The following is a 21,488-nucleotide window of genomic DNA, read 5'->3' on the forward strand; positions in this document are numbered from 1 at the left end:
CCTTTTTTTTTAAAGCGTCTCCTATGGCCGTATTCCTACCCGTCACTCAATTCTCAAATGACTGCTACAGCATTCGTAACTCAAACAAGCTACATATTTTGATAAGTGGTTGATTGGTTTTAAAAGACGAATTAAAAACACAATTAGTGAGGTAAAGTTCACCCTGCACTACCCTACTTTATAAAAGTGGTCTTATATGGTGTGTGATCGAAAATAGGTCCGATTCGAATCACTTTCAATGTCACTCATCCTTGGACCAGAACATATTAGTATAACAAATTTCATAAAAAGATATCAAATATTGCGATCTGTAGATTGAACACAAGAAGGTTCACGCAAGCTTAGATCGATTCAAGTAATGACTCCGAATTGATCAGATTAATAAACAATGGATCTCAAGTCCTTCTGGATGTTGCTTACATCTGCACAAACTTCACTTTGTTTTGCAAAAAAAAATTTATCAAAAATTGATTTGGGTACGCACTTGAATTTTATTTACGGACAATTGAATTACATCAAAGTTCCAGCCAACTCGTGATATGAACAAAAAAATTTTCCTTGCTGAACACTTTTACATGCATGATTTAATCTACATATATACCCGCATATATCACATATGTTATTTGCTATTTTCAACGTTAATTGCTCTTGTCTTTTAATGGATAAAATTGGGGCGAAAAGTTAAAATTTAACATATATTTTGTTGTTTTTGGCATAATTACACACCAGCATTTAAGGCAGCAGGACGGCGTCATTCATTGTCTTCTGATCACTTGATATGAATTCTTTATTCAAAAGAAAACTTAATGTAATTCAACATTTTCTTAGTTTCGCTAGCGGTCAAAAACAGGTAGACCCCTTTCCATACCTATCAATGAATTTTGACGATTTATGCGATTTCGTTAAAATGTTTGCAAAGTTTACCGTCGGTTCCCGACGACCCTACAATTTGTATACATTCTCGATTAGAATCACGCTCTGAAGGAACGATATCTGCCCGTGTCTACTATCTACCTGTTAGTCAATCCAGGTAAATGATATGGTAAGAAGCACAATGAAAGTAACGGTCAAAAATATTGAAGTTTTCTATTGATCAAAGTAACCGCCTATAAGGTGAAGATAAGGTGAAAACTATTTTCGATTTATTTAACAATTTTTTTCTGCCTTATAATAAAGTACAACGAAATACTTTTTCGAAAGCTGAAGTGTGTTTATTCTACTTTCGACCGAAATGCTAAATATATGTGAAACGTAATTTTGTCCTTTAATAGGCATATCTTCAGTGCGGCTAAACTTAGTGAATGCTCCGTCCGTTGTTTTTCCAATGTATAATCATTTATATATATATATATATATATATGCATTAATATAAATACCCGAACATATTTTACATGCTTATGCACTTGGAGGTTTTTTTATTCAATTAATGTCATCTAAAGAAGAAAGCAATTTTATCATGGAAGTTTTTCATATAATGTGCATAAACTAAAATAATTGTATATATTTTGCATATACATTGTGGCTGATAACCTTATAAAAGTTTAATAACGATATTGGTCACTTGTTTGTAGCTTATAAATTCTCTCAAAGCTATTTGCTATTGCACACAAATCCTTGTATTTGTTTACAATCTTTGAAATAATGTATATGTGGTTGGCCGTTTTAGCTCCGTCTGTTTAAGTTAATTCTCAGTTCACTTGAAATTTAATATATGTCTGGGTTTATGTATATTCTTATATATACTATATATGCATATATATGCATATATATATATATATATATATATATATATATATATACATGTGTGTGTGTGTGTGTGTGTGTGTATGTGTGTATGTGTGTTTGTAAAAGCGTCTATTAAAGGCTGACTAAATGTAAAAGAAGATGAAGGTATAATCTGAAAGATGTATGCTATGTACGGCCCTGGGTTTATGACCAAGACTCGGTAACGTTGGCTATGTACACTGACATATGTATGTCGAATAAGCTAATGCCAAAAGCAAATAGATAAATTTATATCCTCAACCAAAGAGTTCGACAATATATCAATTTTTTCATTTAGTTTGTAACGTTAAGAAAACTGTTCGCCGATCAACTAAATAAATTCCATTTACTTTTGATAAACCTTTAATGAGATTTCATACTTTATAGGGCGGATTCATCTCTCGATCTTTGTCGAATTCTTTTTGACTGTTTTAACTGTAACCATCAACTTCTTTGAAAATTTGAAAAATTGATATAAAATTAAATTTCCATAGAGTCTCTTAGTCGTAATGGCTACAAATCCGAATTGCTTTAAATGTTGCCTTAAAGCTTAAAAAATCCGTATAAAAATTACAAAATTTAAAATTAAATTTTTTTTTTTTGTATACGTCAAGTATACATCAAGTTGAACGCCATTCTAACCAACCAGTCGCTTTATGTTAGATACGTTATATGCTTGGGAAACAGCATGAGTTGCTTACAGTTTGCATTAAGGAATAACGAAATTTTTTTTTTTCACAAAATGTTCGCAAAACGAACTTAGAAAGTATTTTTTACTTACACGACTTGTTATATGCGACATGAATGGCATTTGGTTCGTAAAAGCGTTCCTTACAATTAAATTAAGTTTGCATTTTGCAATTTTTTTTTTGCTCGTTGTTAAGGGATACGAGAGATTCGTTTAGACTGACATAATGTTGGTTTATTCGTTATAAATAGTGCATATATGTATGTAGGAAACATCCATAATATATACGTTTATATTTACACGCGTGAGTGGCCATGTATTATATACATATATATATATATATATATATATATATACGTATATATATATATATTATTCACTTTCATTTGTGAACTTGAGTAAATTGTTCAGTTCTTAAAAGCAACGCTTACAGTAGATTGTTTGTAGACTTGCGCACACACACACGTATTATGCATAGAGATATGGATAAGTTTATAGATAAATGTATATATATACACATATATACATACATAGTTTTGTATGTTTTGTATGTGTGAACTTATCTTTTGCATACGTATTTAGCTGGTTGTAGTTTATGGCTTTTGTGTGGCCAGTCTTTGTTAAATATGGTAACAATGCTGTCAAGACTTTTAACATTAAAGTTGACCACTTTCAAATGAACGTCAATTTATTGCAACTGTTCAGTCAAGTATTTATGCATATACGTACATCGAAGATGGCAGTCCGGAGTCAATTTACGTGCATGCATATAGGAAAGGCCCGATTTTCTCATTTTCTCATTTACAAAAGAGAGAATGATTGGCGGTAGAATCGATATGATTATAATGGTTCTATAGTTCCTTTACTTTATTTTCTCTTTTCTCTTTTCTCTTTTTCCCTATCTTTTTCTATTATTTTTTGCACTTTTTTTCGTTAGTGTAGCGCTCATGTTTTTATTATTGTTTTTACGTTCAAAGATTAATTGGGATTAAGTTGTAAATTCATTACAAGTTACAAAATTCTTTACCTACTACTACTAAAAATGAAACAAGTCATTAAGAAGCAAGCATAGAAAAAGGAAATTATAAAAAGTTTGAAAATAATTTTCAAGCACTTATGCAAAAAAAGAAAATGCTAATCAGCATTAGCGTCAATTTATTACAAATAGTATAAATGGAATATCTTCCTTACTCTTTAGCTATATAGTTGAATGTGTTACAATGCATTGTCTAAAATGCGTTAAGTCAAACGATAAAAAATTTGCTTTATATAAATATATGTATTCTTTAAAGTCTTCTAAAAATAGTGCCTTCATTTCGATATTCGATTGATCTTTCGAAAAAAGATGAAACAATTAATACAAAAGAAGTGAAGGGTTTAATAAAAGTTAACAAAACTACTTTAATCATTTCTTATATTAGAAGAGATTTTTTTTTTTTTTTTGCTTACATGGGCGGCGTAAAGATCCAGAGATAAGTAAAGAATTTAAGGGAAAGAGAAACATGGTAATTTAGTATAATATCTATTTTTTTTTTTTTTTTTTTTTTTTAAGTGAAAATTATAAAAAGGAAAATGTCAGCAGTTTTGATCATCAGTTCTTGTTGAAAAATTCAATTACAATACGCAATATATTACGTATGGCCTTAAAGTATTAGAGAATAAAAATAAATAAAAAAAAAAAAAAAGTAATACTGATCCTCTAGAATGACAGGTGATTTTCTCGATAATCATGTAAAAATTTCATTTTCATTCGATTAGGTAGCCGTATTAGGGATAATTTCATAAAATATTTGATGCCTAAGCAGCTTATACGTTTAAATTATATTGCACTATTGATTTGTAGATAATATGCACAAGTAAATAAGCACGTGTCTCTAATCATTATTCCAAGTGATAATTCTTACAATTTTGTCTTTAATCTATTATTCTAAGGTTTTTGAAATATTCATAAATTTTGAAATTTAAATCATATATAATTGTATATCGTATTTTATCTATATATGTCGTTAACGATACATGTGTAGGGGAATTTGCTTTCTTTTCGCTTTACTAAATTATACATATATATATATATATATATATATATGTATATATATATATAGATTGAACATTTCTAATGAGTTTATTTATATTTTAGAAATTTTGTTCAATAATCTTCCAAATTGCAATTTACATAATTAATATTCATGCATTTGGGGAAAACTTGCCGATAAAGTTTCCAGTCCTTATCACCATATACACACTGATATTCATTTAAGTTCGAGCATCGTGCTAGTTAAAGTTCAAATATGCTTTGAAAGGCTTACTAAGTTGGCAAGTAATTGAGTTTCTTACTCATATATATATATATATATATAAATGTATATACGTATATGCATATGTGTATGCGTTTACATATATGTATATTTTTATATCTACACATTTTCGTCCATCCACACATACACACACACACATATATATATATATATATATATATATATATATATATGCATATATATAAATGTATATATATTTTTTTGCATATACCCACAAGTCTGTGTGTTCATATATTGGCGTACACATTTATACATATCTATGTACATAAATATGTATATCATGTTTTAAGAATGTTTGTGCATAAGATGGTAACGAAAACAAGTATAATCTGTTATAAAAAAATGTTAACTTATTTTATACATTTTTAATGTACTCGTACCCCCGTAGCCCATATTGCTTAAATATTAGTGTTGTTTGTGAACAAAAAAAAAAAAAAAAAGTACTTCGATGCTTATGAGATTCGCCTCTAAATGAACATGACTTTTTAATATGGCTTAACACTTTTTTTCTTTCTTTTATTATATACAAGTTTAATTGAAAGTTTATTGAAAACTTTCGCATATATTGAGTTTGAGTCTTCTCTATGTAATATTTATACATACATGTATACATGTATAAATGAAGAACTTATTTATATACTTGATTTGTATGTTCATAAAAACATACATTTTTCGGCTACAAACTGGTCATGGTATTACAAAATATACATATATACAGAAAAGAGTATATACGTGATCGCTCATTCTAGAGATAAACTTATATTCTATATATATTGTGTTAAGATATTACTTAACCAAATTGAACCATTTTCATAATAAAACAATAGCATCTCTAACTCAAATTTACAATTGTATGAATTTTGAGTATTTTGGGGAAAATTTAGTTTTGGACTATTGTTCACATTTTAGAAACATATATATGTATATATATATATATATAGACAATAGCATAGACAAGAGCATTGTACAACGAAGACATACGAGGATGTACGTACAAATCTATATATAAATTGCATAACTTACCGCATTTCATTTCTTGTTCTTCTTCTTCGACCGCACGTAACACAGCCGAATTGGCTAAATTGCCAAGTGGTTTACTAACTTGTTCAGCTACAGCAATCCTGCAACGACAAAAGAAAGACGATTACATTAATATCAATTTATTACGGTAAGTAATTAAACTGCATTTAGTTACTCATTGATTTAAGTTTTGACAACATTGACGGATTTCTCTCTCTCTCTCTCTCTCTCTCTCTATATATATATATATATATATAGGCGGTTTTTTTTTTTTTTTTTAGGTAAACTAAATGACATGCACGTAGAGCGTGCAGTGATTCCTCTATTCACGAACTCATATAAAATCTATTAAGGGAATAACTGTACTTTTTTTTTTGATTCCCAAAAATCTGTGCCGTCTATTTGAGAAATTCTTAAGCCAAACATTAACGGTGAGTATTTATAGTTTGATTGATTGTAGCTTTATGTTTTGATTTTTTTGATTATCTAATGATAACTATGAAGATTTCATTTGTAAATGTTAAGATAATGAACGCACCTTTACCTTTCAAATTCACTTTGTACGATTCGGGCATGGTTTTTCGAGTAGTAAGCACTTTTTGGATTTTACCGATAAGTTTGTCGTTTTTTAATTGTTGTAGGTCAAACCAAAAGAGAAAGAGAGAGAGGACTTTGTGTTTATTTTTTTTTCAGACATACAGATTAAGAAATTTGGGTTTGATTGGCGCAACTCAAGGCAAACTCTATAGTTACATTTTTTTACATATAGTAAGTTTGTGGGGATTTATGCAACACCTAGAAAGACTCGCCTTTTTTTATATCAATCGATTCAAAATAATTCTCTAAATCGACTTAAGTCTAAATAGTTTTCTGTTCAATTTTCGAGAGATATTTTGGGAAAAATGTTGTAACACTCATATAAAAGCTTAGTTAAGTAAAAAAATAAAAGGAAAGAAAACTTGCCATCATTAGTATTAGTATTGAACAAAACTGGATGAAAAAAATAACCTGAATATGGAAAATGTGATGTGAAAAAGAAGCAGGTGAACATCTTTATAGAAAATTACTCTTTATACGGCAATGAGATCTAATTTTTCCAGTGATGCTAACTCTTTACGTCTTTCTCTTTCCTCACTTCCATCTGATTGTGAACGTGCCACACGAATAGGTAACATCCCCTGAATGATTGGTCACCATATTACAGAAAAAAAAAAAAAAAAAAAAAAAAATTTTTTTTTATGATGAAAACTGTGTTTGGTCTCGAGTGTAATAATTCACTATATTAAATTTGGATAACATACGTCTGTCTGTCTTTCCGATCTCTTCCCATATAAGAGTGACTGTGATACTTTTCTATATGACGTTAACGCGTAACAAATGATATTTCATAAAAACGATAAATACAGAATTGTATTAGGCAAAGTAAAATAGGGTATTTAATTACTGTAATTGCCGGTTTAAAAAAGTTTTAGCATGTTTTATCATTGTAATAATTATAAAGTACTTGAACAATAAATTGCGCTCAAATTGCATGCGGTAAAGCAATATGTGTAATAACAAATTCTGAATGATATATTTACAGCGAACACATAATATTTTATGGGTATTATCTTTAAGGCATCTCGGATGCATTATATATCGTATTGTTACAAACGCAATGATGTAGTCAGCGAAGCCGTCTTTCATGCTATATATTGAATTTGAAAATATATCAACAAAAGCCAAGTGATCGACTATGAATAATTAATTAATCCAGTTTGCTATACGCCCATAATAAATAATTGCATTTAAATGCAGTTAACCATTATGACACTTTCACAAGCACAAAGTCAACGTTATACAATTGCGTATGCACGACGCACACATGGATATCATCGTTCATTGTTTAATTGTCCATTTATATATATATATATATGCATATGTATATGTATATGTATTTGTATGTGCATAAAAATTTATACAAATTATATATATAACATTCTGCTGAACATAAATAAAATCATCTGTTTTTTATATATATATATATATATGTATAATTCACATTTAGAGGATAGGGTTATATTAATTGAAGAATTTTGTTTGTAACATGCAGCATTAAGTCTCTTCGTTATACATATATTTGTTTCAGAGCGGCATCCGGCAACTTGTGTATTTGCCCCTATTTTTCACAAATTCAGATGCGATATTCTCAAGAAAAAATTTGAATTGTAGTACAAACATTTTCACATTATGGCAAAAATTACCTATGGAAAGCTAAGTCGGCCTACACTACTACGGTACACTATCAAAAATTACTCTTTATAGATGCGTTCCCAATAAATTAGCGATTTTTAGATATTTCCCTCAGCCGGTGAGTATTCAGTATTCAGCAAATCGAAGCGTATATCAATTTGTTTATTTATTTAACTGATTGTTTATTACTTATATAGAATAAATGCAATGTATATGTGTGTTATAATGAAACTGTTGAGTTATATGTGTATTTAAGCTAGCACACACACACACACACACACACACACACACACACACACACACACACATCATCATTATCATCATGACTGTATTGGGCTGTAAGACAGGGTCGTACGTAAGCAATTATTTTATTAGAAATTTTGAGATTTTTTTTTATTTCAATAGTTTTTACGCACAAAACTAAGTTCCTAAGCATATATACGATGGCCGACATAAAGGCATTATTAAGCACTATTACCTCCATCCATTCGTGGCGAGCATTACTACGGCACTGGCGTAGAGAACGTAGACTTTATTTTAAATAACGTGGAACAAATTAAAAACCAATTAATTTATCATGGCGCTTTCTCTTCTTCTTGTTTTTGTTGAAATAAAATAATTTTTTTTTTTTTTTTAGTTTTATTTTTTTATTTTTTTTATCATTGACAAATTTGTGTTAACAGTATTGCACCCGAACAAGTGGTCAAAGATTCCAAAGAGATTAACGGCTGCATTTCTTGTTACGAACAAAAAAAAAAAAAAAAATAAAAAAAAAAAAAAAAAACAAAAAAAAAAAAAATTTTTTTTAAATAAATTTAATTGATTTATTTTTAATAAATAAATCTTTCATTCGAACACGTCTATAAGTATTTACATGCAACTCCTGGCTGTAAATCTTTGATTGTTTATATTAAAATTTATAGCGCTGGCAGTATCTGTCCCAAAATCGAGACATGGTCTTTCTTTCATTACAATGAGCTGTTAACCCGATCTTGTAAAGTTCAAATAATAATGAAATATAATTGGACGGACATTACATTGATAATAATATTAGGTTGTTCCGAAAGTAGTTCCTCCTTTTTTTTTTGGTTCAAATTAAGGACTAGTTCGAATTCGATTTTAATCTAATTTAATCTATCCAACGATCGTGAATTATAATGCGGCAGCTGAGATCAATGAATGCCTTTATTTCATCGTCGTCTGCTCCAGCAGGCCCTTTAGCACCTGGCAAATCCTTAGCATCAAGATTTTTGGAACGAAATTTTGCAAGCCAGCTTTGGCATTGTCGTTCCATTCACGCACATTCAATCAGTTTCTTTTACGCCTTTTTCGATAGCAAGTAGTAGGATATGCCCAAAATATTGCTTCCGATTATCGATATTTGCTTGTTTGTCATACGTGTAAGCTATTGCGTAGAATGCAACTTTTCCGATTGTCAAAATACATTTTAACAATGCAGGTCATGCGTGAAGTTTTCAATTCATTTTTTCCATTGGAAAAATAAAAGAAAAACGAAATCATTGTCCCAACACCTGCTTGAAAAATATAGTTTCGTTTGCTTTACTCGTTTCAATATCAGCTCACTATGACTTTAGATTACTCGCGATAAAATGTTCGGCTCTTTTACCTTAGCCCAAAAGAATGCTAAGAGGCGAGTTTAACATTGCACTCGTCTTTTTACCGAAGCTGTCCCTTTTTTTTAATTTTGCATTTTCGCGATATTTTTCTTTACCTGCAATCACTTTTTGAAGGGAACACATCATCTCATATGATTCTTTTACGGCAGTTGCAACCTTTCCATAGTTTCAGTAAAAATTCTTCAATTTTGTAAATCATTTTTAAAAAGTGAGAAAGTTATGTTATTCAAGTAAAGTACTTTGTTAATATTTGAAAATTTTTATCATTATTTAGAAAATAGGAAATAAATTTCTGAAAATTATCGTTTTTTAAATAAGTTTTGTAAAGCGCATCTATAAAAACAGTTCTCGCTCAGTCGATTAAGTTGTTTGTCATTAATAGAAAACTTTCGATTGTGATTTTTATTTATACGCTTCAGTTGGCGATTTATATTTCATTTGGACATAATTCCAGCATGAAATATTTGCCTTAATGTTTTCCTGAATAATTAGAAGAAAAAAGTCAAACTAATTGCATAATGTATCTTAACTTCAAAAAGGAAATAAGAGTAGACAAGTGTCATAACAATGCTCAAGAAGTTTTTCTGTCGAAAGTTTCAAAAGTCAGAAGCGCAAAAGTTATCCCCTTCGTTACAAACGTCGAGAATCAATCTTGAAAATTATTTAATTGACTATGTTGGAGAATAATAAACGTATTTTTTTCGATAGCTCGTCTTTGAATGATATTCGTTAGGAGCGAGACCGGCCTGAAAGCCTAAGCAAAAGTGGGAAATATTTGTCTGCTAAGCTCTTCAATTTCTCTGTCAAAACCGCTATTATTATTATTATTATTATTATTATTATTCTTTTAATTTATACACTAGTTCTCTTGTTGTGTGAAAGCATATTGGGATTACACTTATCTTGGCAGCACCAGCAAAGACATTGGGTAGACCAACGTTTGAATAATTTCGAGTTAAGTTCATCTGTCAGTCTGTCCGGTATAGTCTTCCAGAATCAATTGAAAAACAAATCGTTCTATATGGATGTACGCTGAGTGTTACAGGCATCCACATAAACTTAGTCTTCTCTTCTTCTTTTTCTTTTTCTCTTCTTATGATAGAAATGCAAATAGGTGACTATGATATTCTATATGATATACGATAAAAATAATAGAAATAATTCTTTTGATTAAAGAAATTAAGTACTTTGATGCAACAGTTTTTCAAAAATTTTATTATAATTTTTATTTATTCGCTTCAGTTGGCGAGTATCTAAGACTCGTTGTAAACTAAACTATAAATTTTAGTTACTTTCTACGATTTATGTTTTCGCAATTTTTCGTTTACGTTGCAATACGTACGTTACGTACGCCTTTGTGGCTCTCTTTCAATTTGCATCTTAATGGAAAATAACGATAGGCTAAGAGATTATTAATTATAATAATATTATTCTTATATTAATTTGCAATCGCTGCAGACAGAAGGCGTGCGGCAAAATATTTCAATTAATTTCGATAATAATCAAATGCAATCACAATCGTAATAAGTTAATGAAATGTACTTTACATGGGCTTATGCATGCATGCAGAGTGTATAGTGAATCATTTGCACATGCATTGAAGACTAACGATAACATCTAATAATAATAATAATAATAATAATAATAAGGAAAAATAATAGGTTGGGAAAAAATTCTTACATTTCCTCTCTCTTTCCATACGTATTGCTTGTTCGACTTTTTCTACTAACTTCAAAGGAATTGATCTCAATTCGATTGCATAAAAATTTCTCTTTCTCTTTCTCTTTTTCTTTTGTTTTTTTTTTTTTTGTTTTTCATATGAAACATAGTTTGTAACGATATATATATTATAACTTATTATGCATTATACTTGCTCATAAAAATAACGAATGCCGGTGCCATGGCTACAGAGTACATTTCATAATATTAATAACAATGAACAATGAATGAACTCTTGCTACTGTTATGCGTTTCAAGTCATAAGGACATTTCTTAACAAACGACTAACTAACTAAAACCAGAAATGAGCAGCGATTGCTTGCAGAACGATGCAGTTTCGGTATATAAATTGCAAGATTTTCCCATTTATTCACCATCAACTACGATGAGCGCAACTTATAACATAAATTGTTTTTGCTTTCTTGTGTAGCAAACAAAACTCAGATTACATGTTCTTTTTATTATGCAATAATGGCGAAAAACCAATGTTGCTTATTATTATTACTATTACTATTATTATTATTATTATTATTATTATTATTATTATTATTACTATTATTATTACTATTATTGTTATGTGAAAAGATTCATTTTATAACATAATTTGCATAATGAAAATATCTTGCATCACGAACAATCGTGAGTCGTCTTCATATCCACTGTTTTGCATAGAAAGGCTGAGTCTTTACACAATTCTACGCGTATATATCATATGCTGGCATTTAATGTTAATGTTAAGCTGAGCCCTGTGTCGATATGTTAAGCAAGTGTGCATTCAAAATAAATTTCATTTCAAGGATAAAATTTGAAAACTTGTTTACGTTCTACGTTGTGTTTCGTCATTTTTTACTTCCGAATAGCAAAAAATCCGATATAAGGTAACAAACTGAAATTGGGGCTTGTTCGGAAAACAGGCTGTAAAGTAAAGCGATTTCAAAAATTTACTTGCAAAAATTTTCGCTTTCAATTTGGAGAAAATCAAATCAAAATTGCAATTGATTCTCAACCGCATTTATGGTAACAACGAGGTTAGGTAAGATCGAACCTAAACTTAATGTTCATCAATCGACATATTTTTGCTAACGACATATGCATAGATCGAGCATGGTAGCTAAGAGTATGTAATAGGTAGCACGTAAAAAATAAAAACCTAGAGATAAAACTTTATTACATGCTTAATGTAAATTTGTAGAAAAATTAATTAATTTTTTTTTTTTTTTTGCTTAATAGATGCTTTGGATCTTCTAGGATATGTGGGAAAAAACTCATTGCTCGTAGAAATTTTTTTCCTCCAAAGGTTCGAGTTATCTCCGAAGAGGTATGATAAGAACACTTTTTGTCTGTTAGAAACGACGCAAGACGGAAATTTTAGAAGTTTGCCAAGAGTAAAAGTAAACACGAGCAAGTAAATGCTCTGTTCACTCGTCAAGAAGGAGGACAAAGTAATTCAAACCAACTATATAAGCATATCCAGGTAGTGAATCCAAACCAAACATGGTACCTTGGTGGAACACATTTGCTCACCTAGACACCGCTTCCAATGAAATGCGGTCACAAGCAATTTATTCAAGTGCTCCACAGCATGTTCCATTTTCAGGTTGGCGAGTCCAACAATCTTGTACTGTCACAGATTCAATTGTGCGTTGAAAGCGTTGGAACTTATATTTCAGTCCATTGTATGCTTTATTCGGCAGTGGTTAAAACGGAAGATCAATGAAATTTGTGATCTCTCAGACTTTGAAAGAGCTTGTTGCTCGGTTAGCGAGAGCGTCTGTAGCGAAAACAACTGGGCAGTTTAACGCTACGAGCTCCGCAAAGCTAACGTTGTTGCAAGCGGTGCAATTGCGTAACGCTTTATAACGAAAGCCAATGCTAAGTTACGAAAGAAGTAGTGCCACACAATCATAAATCTTGGATACTTAATGATTGGAAGAATGTGGTGGCCTACGATCCGGATTGGCTGTTTTATGCTGCAGGTCAAGCATTGGATAGCAAGCATCCGCCATATCTCTGTAGCCTGCTACTTCTCTCATTCAAATTGTTTTTTTTTTTCTTACTATGGTTAGGATATTGCTGCCTAGCACTGTCATAATTCAAGATGATAATGCCAGAAAAGGTCTGCGTTCCTGTGAGGACCATCAGAACATTATCAGACATCCTTCTTGGTCAGCAAAATCGCCTTCGAATAATTGAATCGTTGTGGAGAGTTTTAGAGCAGACGCAAATATGAGTCCAGCAAATTGACGAATGTTTCCATACATTGCAAACTGTTTTACAAGCATATAGTGGCTAATCGTTTACTTAATAAATAAATGCATTATTGTGTATATGTCGAGTGTTTACATTATATTTTGCCCGTCCATTGCATATTTGGAGTATGTCTTCGAGTGTGTAATCATTAATTGCGAGAAATATAAGGGTATTACGTAATATATATATTTTTTTTTTTTGATCTCTGAACTTGTTCATCTGCTAATGACATAATTTTATTGCTAATTTTTAGTTAATGCCTCAATGCATTTTATTTGTTTGTAAAGGAAATTCAAATTTCAATCGTATTATTGTATTGACATGCAATGAAATATGTATAGATATGTTGTATGTTGTGTGTATATTTTGCGGTTCATTTGCTTTAGGGCGTTAAGTAACATTCAATGAAAGTCAACTATCTTATCAAAATGTTAGTTCCAGTTAGCAAAATAGCCATCAGCTTCACATATAGCCACTTGATTGCTTCACAAAAGAATATAGAATGCAGATAACTAACAAAATTATATTTGCCTTTGAACGAATTTTGTTTAGCCATATATAATACATATGCATATATAAGAAAAAAAAAAAAAAAAAAAAAAAAAAATAAATAAATAAATAAAAAATATGAAAATCTTTTTGATAACTATATTAATATTTTCGAATTATTATGGGCATAATTGAATTTACAACAAGGCATACGGAACAAAATATTTCTATGAAATAGTGTAAAGAGCTGAATGCTTTTAAACGTATCAATCGATCGATGCCGTTAAACGCATTCCAAGATGGCTGTAGCTATATTTTTTGAATGTCGTAAGTGAAACGATTAACTTAATATGCATTCACTTACTCATAGAGAGGCTGACTATTCAAGCGTAAATGCATATGTGTACGCTTAGGAATACGCATATTTCTTTGTCTCCATCTTTATATACAGATAGATACTTTCGGTTTAAAAGTCATAATATCTAAAGCAGAAAGCTAAAAGCTTATTGGCTACACTGCTTATGTATGCCCTAGTAAAATGCTAAGGTGTTTATGTATATGTGTATGTGTTAAAAATTGCCAAAGATATAACAAATTAATGTTTGACTATATTGATCTATAGTTTGCAGAAATTATAGCAAGGCATGTTTACGTTAAAGTGTCGTGTCACTTATGGTGTTTGCAGTTGTAGTGTAGCCTGCCGGATTTAATGTCCAGCATACAGATAGTTATTATTTCTGTATTGTTTTTCACCCCTTTTTCTTTTATACTTCATATATATATATATATATATTGACAAGTTTTCCAAACAAATTGAAATATTTTCTTTGAAAATAAACTCATAATAATAAATTTCATTGAAAATCACTCGCTCAACGCATCATATTTCTTAAGTAAAATTTGTTAAAAGCAAATATTATAATACATTATTTGTATAATACGTGTTCATATATATATATTTTAAAATATGTTGACTAAGTTATGGGAAATCAAATAATAAAATATGTTCATGTATGTGATTGTAATAATAATAATAATAATAATAATAATAATAAAATGAAGGCAGAATTCAGATAAAATTTACATTAAATATTATTCTTTGTTGCTATTGCTATGTTGTATGCTGTATGTATTTCTTTTATGTTTGCGTTCATAATATAAATGAATTGTTGAATTTTCCTCCGAATGAACAAATTATTATTTATATGAATTGCGTAGTTGGATGGAAAATAGATTGCATGTACATGTAATAAATGAAAGCAATAAAATTGACTTATATTAGGTTCGGGCAAGGATTGATCAATTAAAACCATGAAACTATAGATATTACTTAAGACTTGTTTTTGATTTCTTCAATTAAACGAAATCTTTATTCATATCAAATTGTCCGGTATAACGTTGAAGATATTGACGGTTTATCATTTAATATATAAATAATAAATTAGGTTTTGTATTCAACACTACAAGAAATATATTATTAACATATGAAATTATATCATATAGATATCGTATACATACAAACCTATGACTTTTGAAAATTTCTTCAATTTTATTCACACTTACATAGTTCATGTAAACAGAGAGATAGATGTACGGGTACAATGAAGCTTATTTTGCCATTACATATCAATACATTTGAGACTATCTGACAAACATTTTTGGTCAGCAGCATGAATAGAATTATTGATGTGGCATCGTTTAACTGTTTAAGGAAATTTTGATTACAATCTCGACACTTTAAACTTGATGTCTGACTCTTACTTTTCAATCTTGATCGATTGTAATTGAAAATTCGTTTAGTGAAACACTTCAGATGTAATTGTGTAACGATTTTTACATGACTGTAATCACTTTTGATGCTCCTTACATTAACCACGAATGCTTATGTTCTTCTTTGGCTATGTCCGATTACATTCGTAGTTTAACTACGACGCGATCTGCTCAAGTTTAACAGGGTGTGAATGTATTTATTCCATTTCACACATATTTGGTTATCGCATCGTTCATAGAGTATATACTTATACGTAACACTATTTTGAATGTAATTATGCAAATTGCAAAACAATATTTATGTTTTGTGGGCGTATCACTATAAGATTTTGTAAATGAATTTTCATAATTTTGCGATAATATCTCCAGTAAAAAGGGGAAGACTTTCAAGCTTTTCGAAATCGATTTGCTTTAGCGTCAAACTTGACCTGACAGGCGAAATAAAAATGTTATAATTGGTCGAGACTTCCAATACATTGCATCAATTCGCTGAATGCAATTTTTCATTAGTTTTCTTTATAAAATATCATAGGCAGTTACGATTTTCAAATGAGATTCGTATATGATAGCGAATCGGAAAAGTCAGTTAAACGTTCTTCCATTTTCCAATTTATCCCCATCCATTTGTTTCAGAAAATCGAAAAAATTCAACCGTCCTTTCACATAAAATTCTGAACGTCTGATGGTAAACATGAATTTAATTAGCAAAAACACTTACCATTTACCCTGACAGAGCCACGTGAGGACACTACGCAGGACTTAGGTCCATTAAATAGCTGGCATCGCGCTATAGTTGAATTTGAAAGAATAGCTCGTCCAAATTAGAAAACTTAAAATATTCTTGTAAACACGATACGAATCTTTATGAAAATAACTTTCGAAATAGTTGTTAGAGGACACTAGACCTGGTGGATGGTTATTTTTGAAGCGATTGCGGATCTTTCTTCGTATTCGGGACAGATGCTTGAATGTGATTATTACCAGAGATCTCTCGTTTGCTGAACGTATCGATGTAATATATGTTAAGATCGATTTTATGCTTAGAATGATCTAGGCCACCCAAAATGTATCCACCCCTTCAGACTAGAATGAAACTAACTCGTAACCCTTCTTATGCCAAATCTCCGATACTGTCTTGAAATGGCATCCATCTCTCCTGTATCTACTATTAATAAATTGCGCAAAATGCCTAACATAGAGATCATATCTCATCGTACATCCCCGGTTTTATGGGATGCTCTTAATTACTTCTTATAGTGTAATCAGAAAAGAATTTTTTCTTCCGTTTTGAGATAAATTTAGATTTTTAAGTTTCCTCCCCAAGTAACCCTTAAGTCTATGTATTCTTAAGATTTATTGGTTAACATTTTAAAGATCTTTTGTTGGAAAAGTGACCCGTTCTTCATATAAATCTTTCGCCTGAAAATCCTTGATTATTTCGCAAGCCGCTTTTCAACGCTTAAATGGTAGTGTTCCATGTTAAGCAATCGTATCGCAGAATATTTAAGCAGATATCGACTGGGACCAGCAATCTCTAGATAAGCTTACGATGTTTGTCTGCTTCAACCGTTGCTTGCTTATAATTCCTGATGCAAAGTAATTCCCGATGGAGGATAACACTAGGACTGTAGGCTAGCGTCAAAATTGTAATATTATCTTACATACATAGGTGTATAGTACTATACTTTAGGTTCCAGAATGATATTATTTTGGTCCGATTAAGGGCTTCTATCGTCAAAATCAATTAAAATAAATTAATAAAAGAATACCTGAAGTTAATATTTTAGACAAATTGTTTTCCATTTAATTGCGTTATATGAAAATGTATTAATAAAAGCAAATACTTCCTATATATATTGCTATGGCTTTTAATAATTTATTCATGCAAAGTATTTCTTTAGAATTACATTCTTCAAGTAATTTCTATTCTGCTTGAATTCAGAGCGAAATTGCATTGTGATTTGTTTACGCTTTAGTAGCCTGTTTGTAGTATGTTTGAGACTTGTTTTGTGCTTGCATTTGCATCTGCAAATTATTAAGCTTTTAACGTAATGAGAAATAGCTGGAAAAGCTTGGCTTAGCATGAGTTGGAATTTGTTATAAAAATTTTTTTTTTGTTTTTTGAATTTCTTGCTTTGTAACATTACACCGAGTACAGACTTAAGTATGTTGATCATTAATTTGATGTCTATGAATATGAAAAGGTAAAATAAAAAATTTTGTCATACAAAAACAAAAAAAAAAAATAGCAAAAAAAAGGTAAGCCATTGGCATTCCAAAGTTTATGGGACCTCTGGCGCATATCTTTTCCTTTATTATTACAAAATAAATGCAGTTTTGTAAGCTTTGACGCTACGCGTATGTGTATTAGTGAAGCATATGAATATTGAAATCTAATTTTTTTGTTGTTGTCTCTCCTGCGAGGGTTTACGAATTTTAATTAAAACTGCGAGGACGCTGAAAAAGTGAATTTTCAGCACCATCAGGTCGTTTGTTATCAATTTATTATTTTTTTCTTTTATTTATTTTTTTTTTTTTATTTTTCGAAGCATTGTGTTGTTGCTTTTTGATATTGCTGTATTTTCTATAACGGTGATGACAAGCGATTTGAGGTCTTTTTTTTTTTTTTTTTTTTTTTTTTTTCTTTTCCCTTTTTTCGTTGTAGTAAGCAAAATTGTTACTTTTAGCAAAACAAGTGTCTCATCACGGCATCAACGAAAAAATGGGGAGAAAACGAATACGACACAATGATTTTGTAACAAAAATAAAAAAAAAAAATAAAAAAATTAACAAAAGCAATTACTTTGTCATATTTTGCAGCCTTTCTATGCATTCATCATGTACGATTCGAGTGCAAATGCACACACAGATCGCAACTTTATCAAAGTAATTGTTATTTGAAATTTGCATTTTAACTTTAAAAATTTGTAAGATTTCATAGAAATGTTACTGATTCTGATTTGATCAAAAATTTCCTAAACTAACAGGTTAGTAAGTCACTCTATATAATATGAAGTGGGCGCGGCTGGTTTTTTTCATTTACAAAATACACATTTTTATCGCATAGGCGTGTGCGCGTTGTAGGCATGTCCTTTGAAAAGTTTAAACAACTTTTAAATTCTTTTTCGTTTCGTTGTAAAGGCATTGACAAAAAAAAAAAATTTAAATTTGCTTCACTGTAATATTGAGTAAGCGTGGTCAATTTTTTCCATCTCTCTACAAGTACTACAGCATCGTCCATAGAATATATGTTCAAATTTTTCGAGGTACATCTGCTTAAGTTTATAAGCAATTGAGAACAAAAAACAATTTTTTGTTCCTCTTGAAAAACAGAGGTATTCTCAATTTACGTAGTAATGTAGGCGTGTTTCTTGACCGATTTAGTTCATTTGCATTATCAACCAACGTGTAAGAATTTCCAATATTTCCGGTAAATTTGAAATTAATCGCTTCATTCATTTTTGCGACCACAAGAATGTTTATAATAGACGGACAGACAGACATGCTTAAATTAATTCAGAATTTGACACTGATCAACAACGATATCTATACTATATGGAGATTCAGAAGCTTTCCTTTGAACGTTTTAACAAAAATGAATATATCATTACCCTCATCCTTCGGTGACGGGTATAAAAAGAAAGCCTAGTAAGAGTTTACTTTTTATTAAAGGAAAATCTTTGCTCGATAACCATCGACATTAGAAAAAAGTAAAAGAAATTTTAAACTCCATAGCTTATATTAGTTTAAATAGAAATAAATTTTTCATTGAGTTTTTATAAATTCGTTTGAATTTGTTTGCGCATTAGACGCAGAAATATTCTCAGATTAGTTTACTAAAGTGGAAGACAAAAATATTTTTCCTAAGAATCTTTTGCTTTTCGCTTTAAGCCGATATGACGCAACTGATTAGAACAAAGTTGAGTCAAAATTTTAAAGTCCAGTTTTCAGTATGCTATGCTTAAGATGGACAATTTTCCGACAGGTGTGCGGTAAAATATTCGTAACCTCAAAAAAACAAAAAAAAAATTGAAAATTTGACAATTTGATAGTTTAGGGTTAGCAAAACTGACGCATTAGGCGAGAGAGCAAAACGTTTTCATTGTTGAACAACAATTCAAAAATAATAAAAGTTTGGCGGCCACAGTTCGCATAAATTCCGTAGAAAATGTGAAGAGAGTAATTGAAAAATTCAGGAGGTCAATTGTTGGATCAATTGGTGATGCCTAACACGCTGCCCTTTAACCGATCAATATGACTGTCGAAACCGTGCTTAAGAGTTTTGGTGAAAGTCCAAGAATATCAATGGGGCGACGAAGATAAAAGGAAGCTGTCTAATGATTTGCGTCTCCACGCTTATGAACTTCAATTGACCGAGGAAAGTGACGCCTAACGACCATGTGCAGCGATGAGTGTCTGTTGAATGAACTATCGAACATCATTAAGTGGATCCGGCAAAATTGCCGCATTTGGGTTAGGTTTGTCGTAAAATAAATCCACATTCATAACATGTCACATGTATGGTTCAATGAGCTGTAGGCATTAAATCATTGAATCATACTTCTTCAAAATGAGGCTGTTCAAGTAATGGCTGTTCTTGGTGTTCGATATCGTATCATGATAACCCAGTTCTTCGGGCTAAATTGGATGATATTGACAGAACGAGATGTGCACAACATGTATGTGTTTCAACAAGACGATGCCGGATGCCATATTCATCCCAAGAAATAATTCAATTGCCTGCTCGTGTACTCAATCGGTTCGATGATAAATCGAATACATTTCTGGGACTGGTCCAACACTACCGATTGCTTAACACTAGTAAGAGGTGGCGGCAGTATTAGCTAAGAATTTGAATATTCTTGCATTCATTTTTTTATCGACTTTTTTCACTTGTACTAAGAAACGTTATTGCATCAATCATTTGCTAATTGTTAATGTTCGTAATGGATGAGGAATAAATTATTTAAATGATATTATATATGCAATGGTTTTATTTTTTTGTTTTTTTTTTGTTTTTTTTTTTTTTTTTTTGTTTTTTTTAGTTTTAATTATTGTCTATTCATTTGCTTTAACAATTCATATTAATGTACAATATATGAACGAACGCACAAACACCTGGCTTAAACGTATTTATGTTCATATCCGTTTATTAAATGTGCACAAATTTTTTAAGGCATTCATTTAAAATTTATGACCTTTTGTATAAAATGTCAATTAATTTTTACCAACTTATAATTAAATAAAATTTTCCAAAAAGGAATATTTATGAATGTATGTCTCTGTGTGCGGTTACATATAAATGTTAATATGCAAATTATGCACGTATATATAATGTATATATAACGCATAAAGACATATGTAAATGTAAAATTTAAACCTTTTATTATTGCTGCTATTGTATATTTGTATATGAATGAAATTTTATTATATTACTTTTAATTGGTGAACAGATGTTGCGAACGATTCCAATATACGTAAATATATATGTTACGTATGTTGACAAACAAAGGCATATAGAAACAGACACACACGCACACACACACACACACACACGCACACACACACACACACACACACACACACACACACACACACACACAC

The 21,488-nt window shown here is 30.4% G+C and overlaps 1 protein-coding gene across 10 annotated transcripts in view; it reads right to left on the reverse strand.

Moving 5' to 3' along the window:
• LOC119632537 overlaps positions 1-21,488 on the reverse strand; it is a 284,840-nt gene that overhangs the window by 85,339 nt on the left and 178,013 nt on the right. For all 10 annotated transcript variants that reach the window (XM_038025478.1, XM_038025479.1, XM_038025482.1 and 7 more), the window contains one exon: positions 5,791-5,888. In XM_038025478.1, the coding sequence (XP_037881406.1) occupies positions 5,791-5,888 (98 nt within the window). The remainder of the gene's footprint in view (positions 1-5,790; positions 5,889-21,488) is intronic.

This window comes from Glossina fuscipes, unplaced genomic scaffold, assembly GCF_014805625.2.
Source record: "Glossina fuscipes isolate IAEA_lab_2018 unplaced genomic scaffold, Yale_Gfus_2 1, whole genome shotgun sequence".
Taxonomy (NCBI): domain Eukaryota; kingdom Metazoa; phylum Arthropoda; class Insecta; order Diptera; family Glossinidae; genus Glossina; species Glossina fuscipes.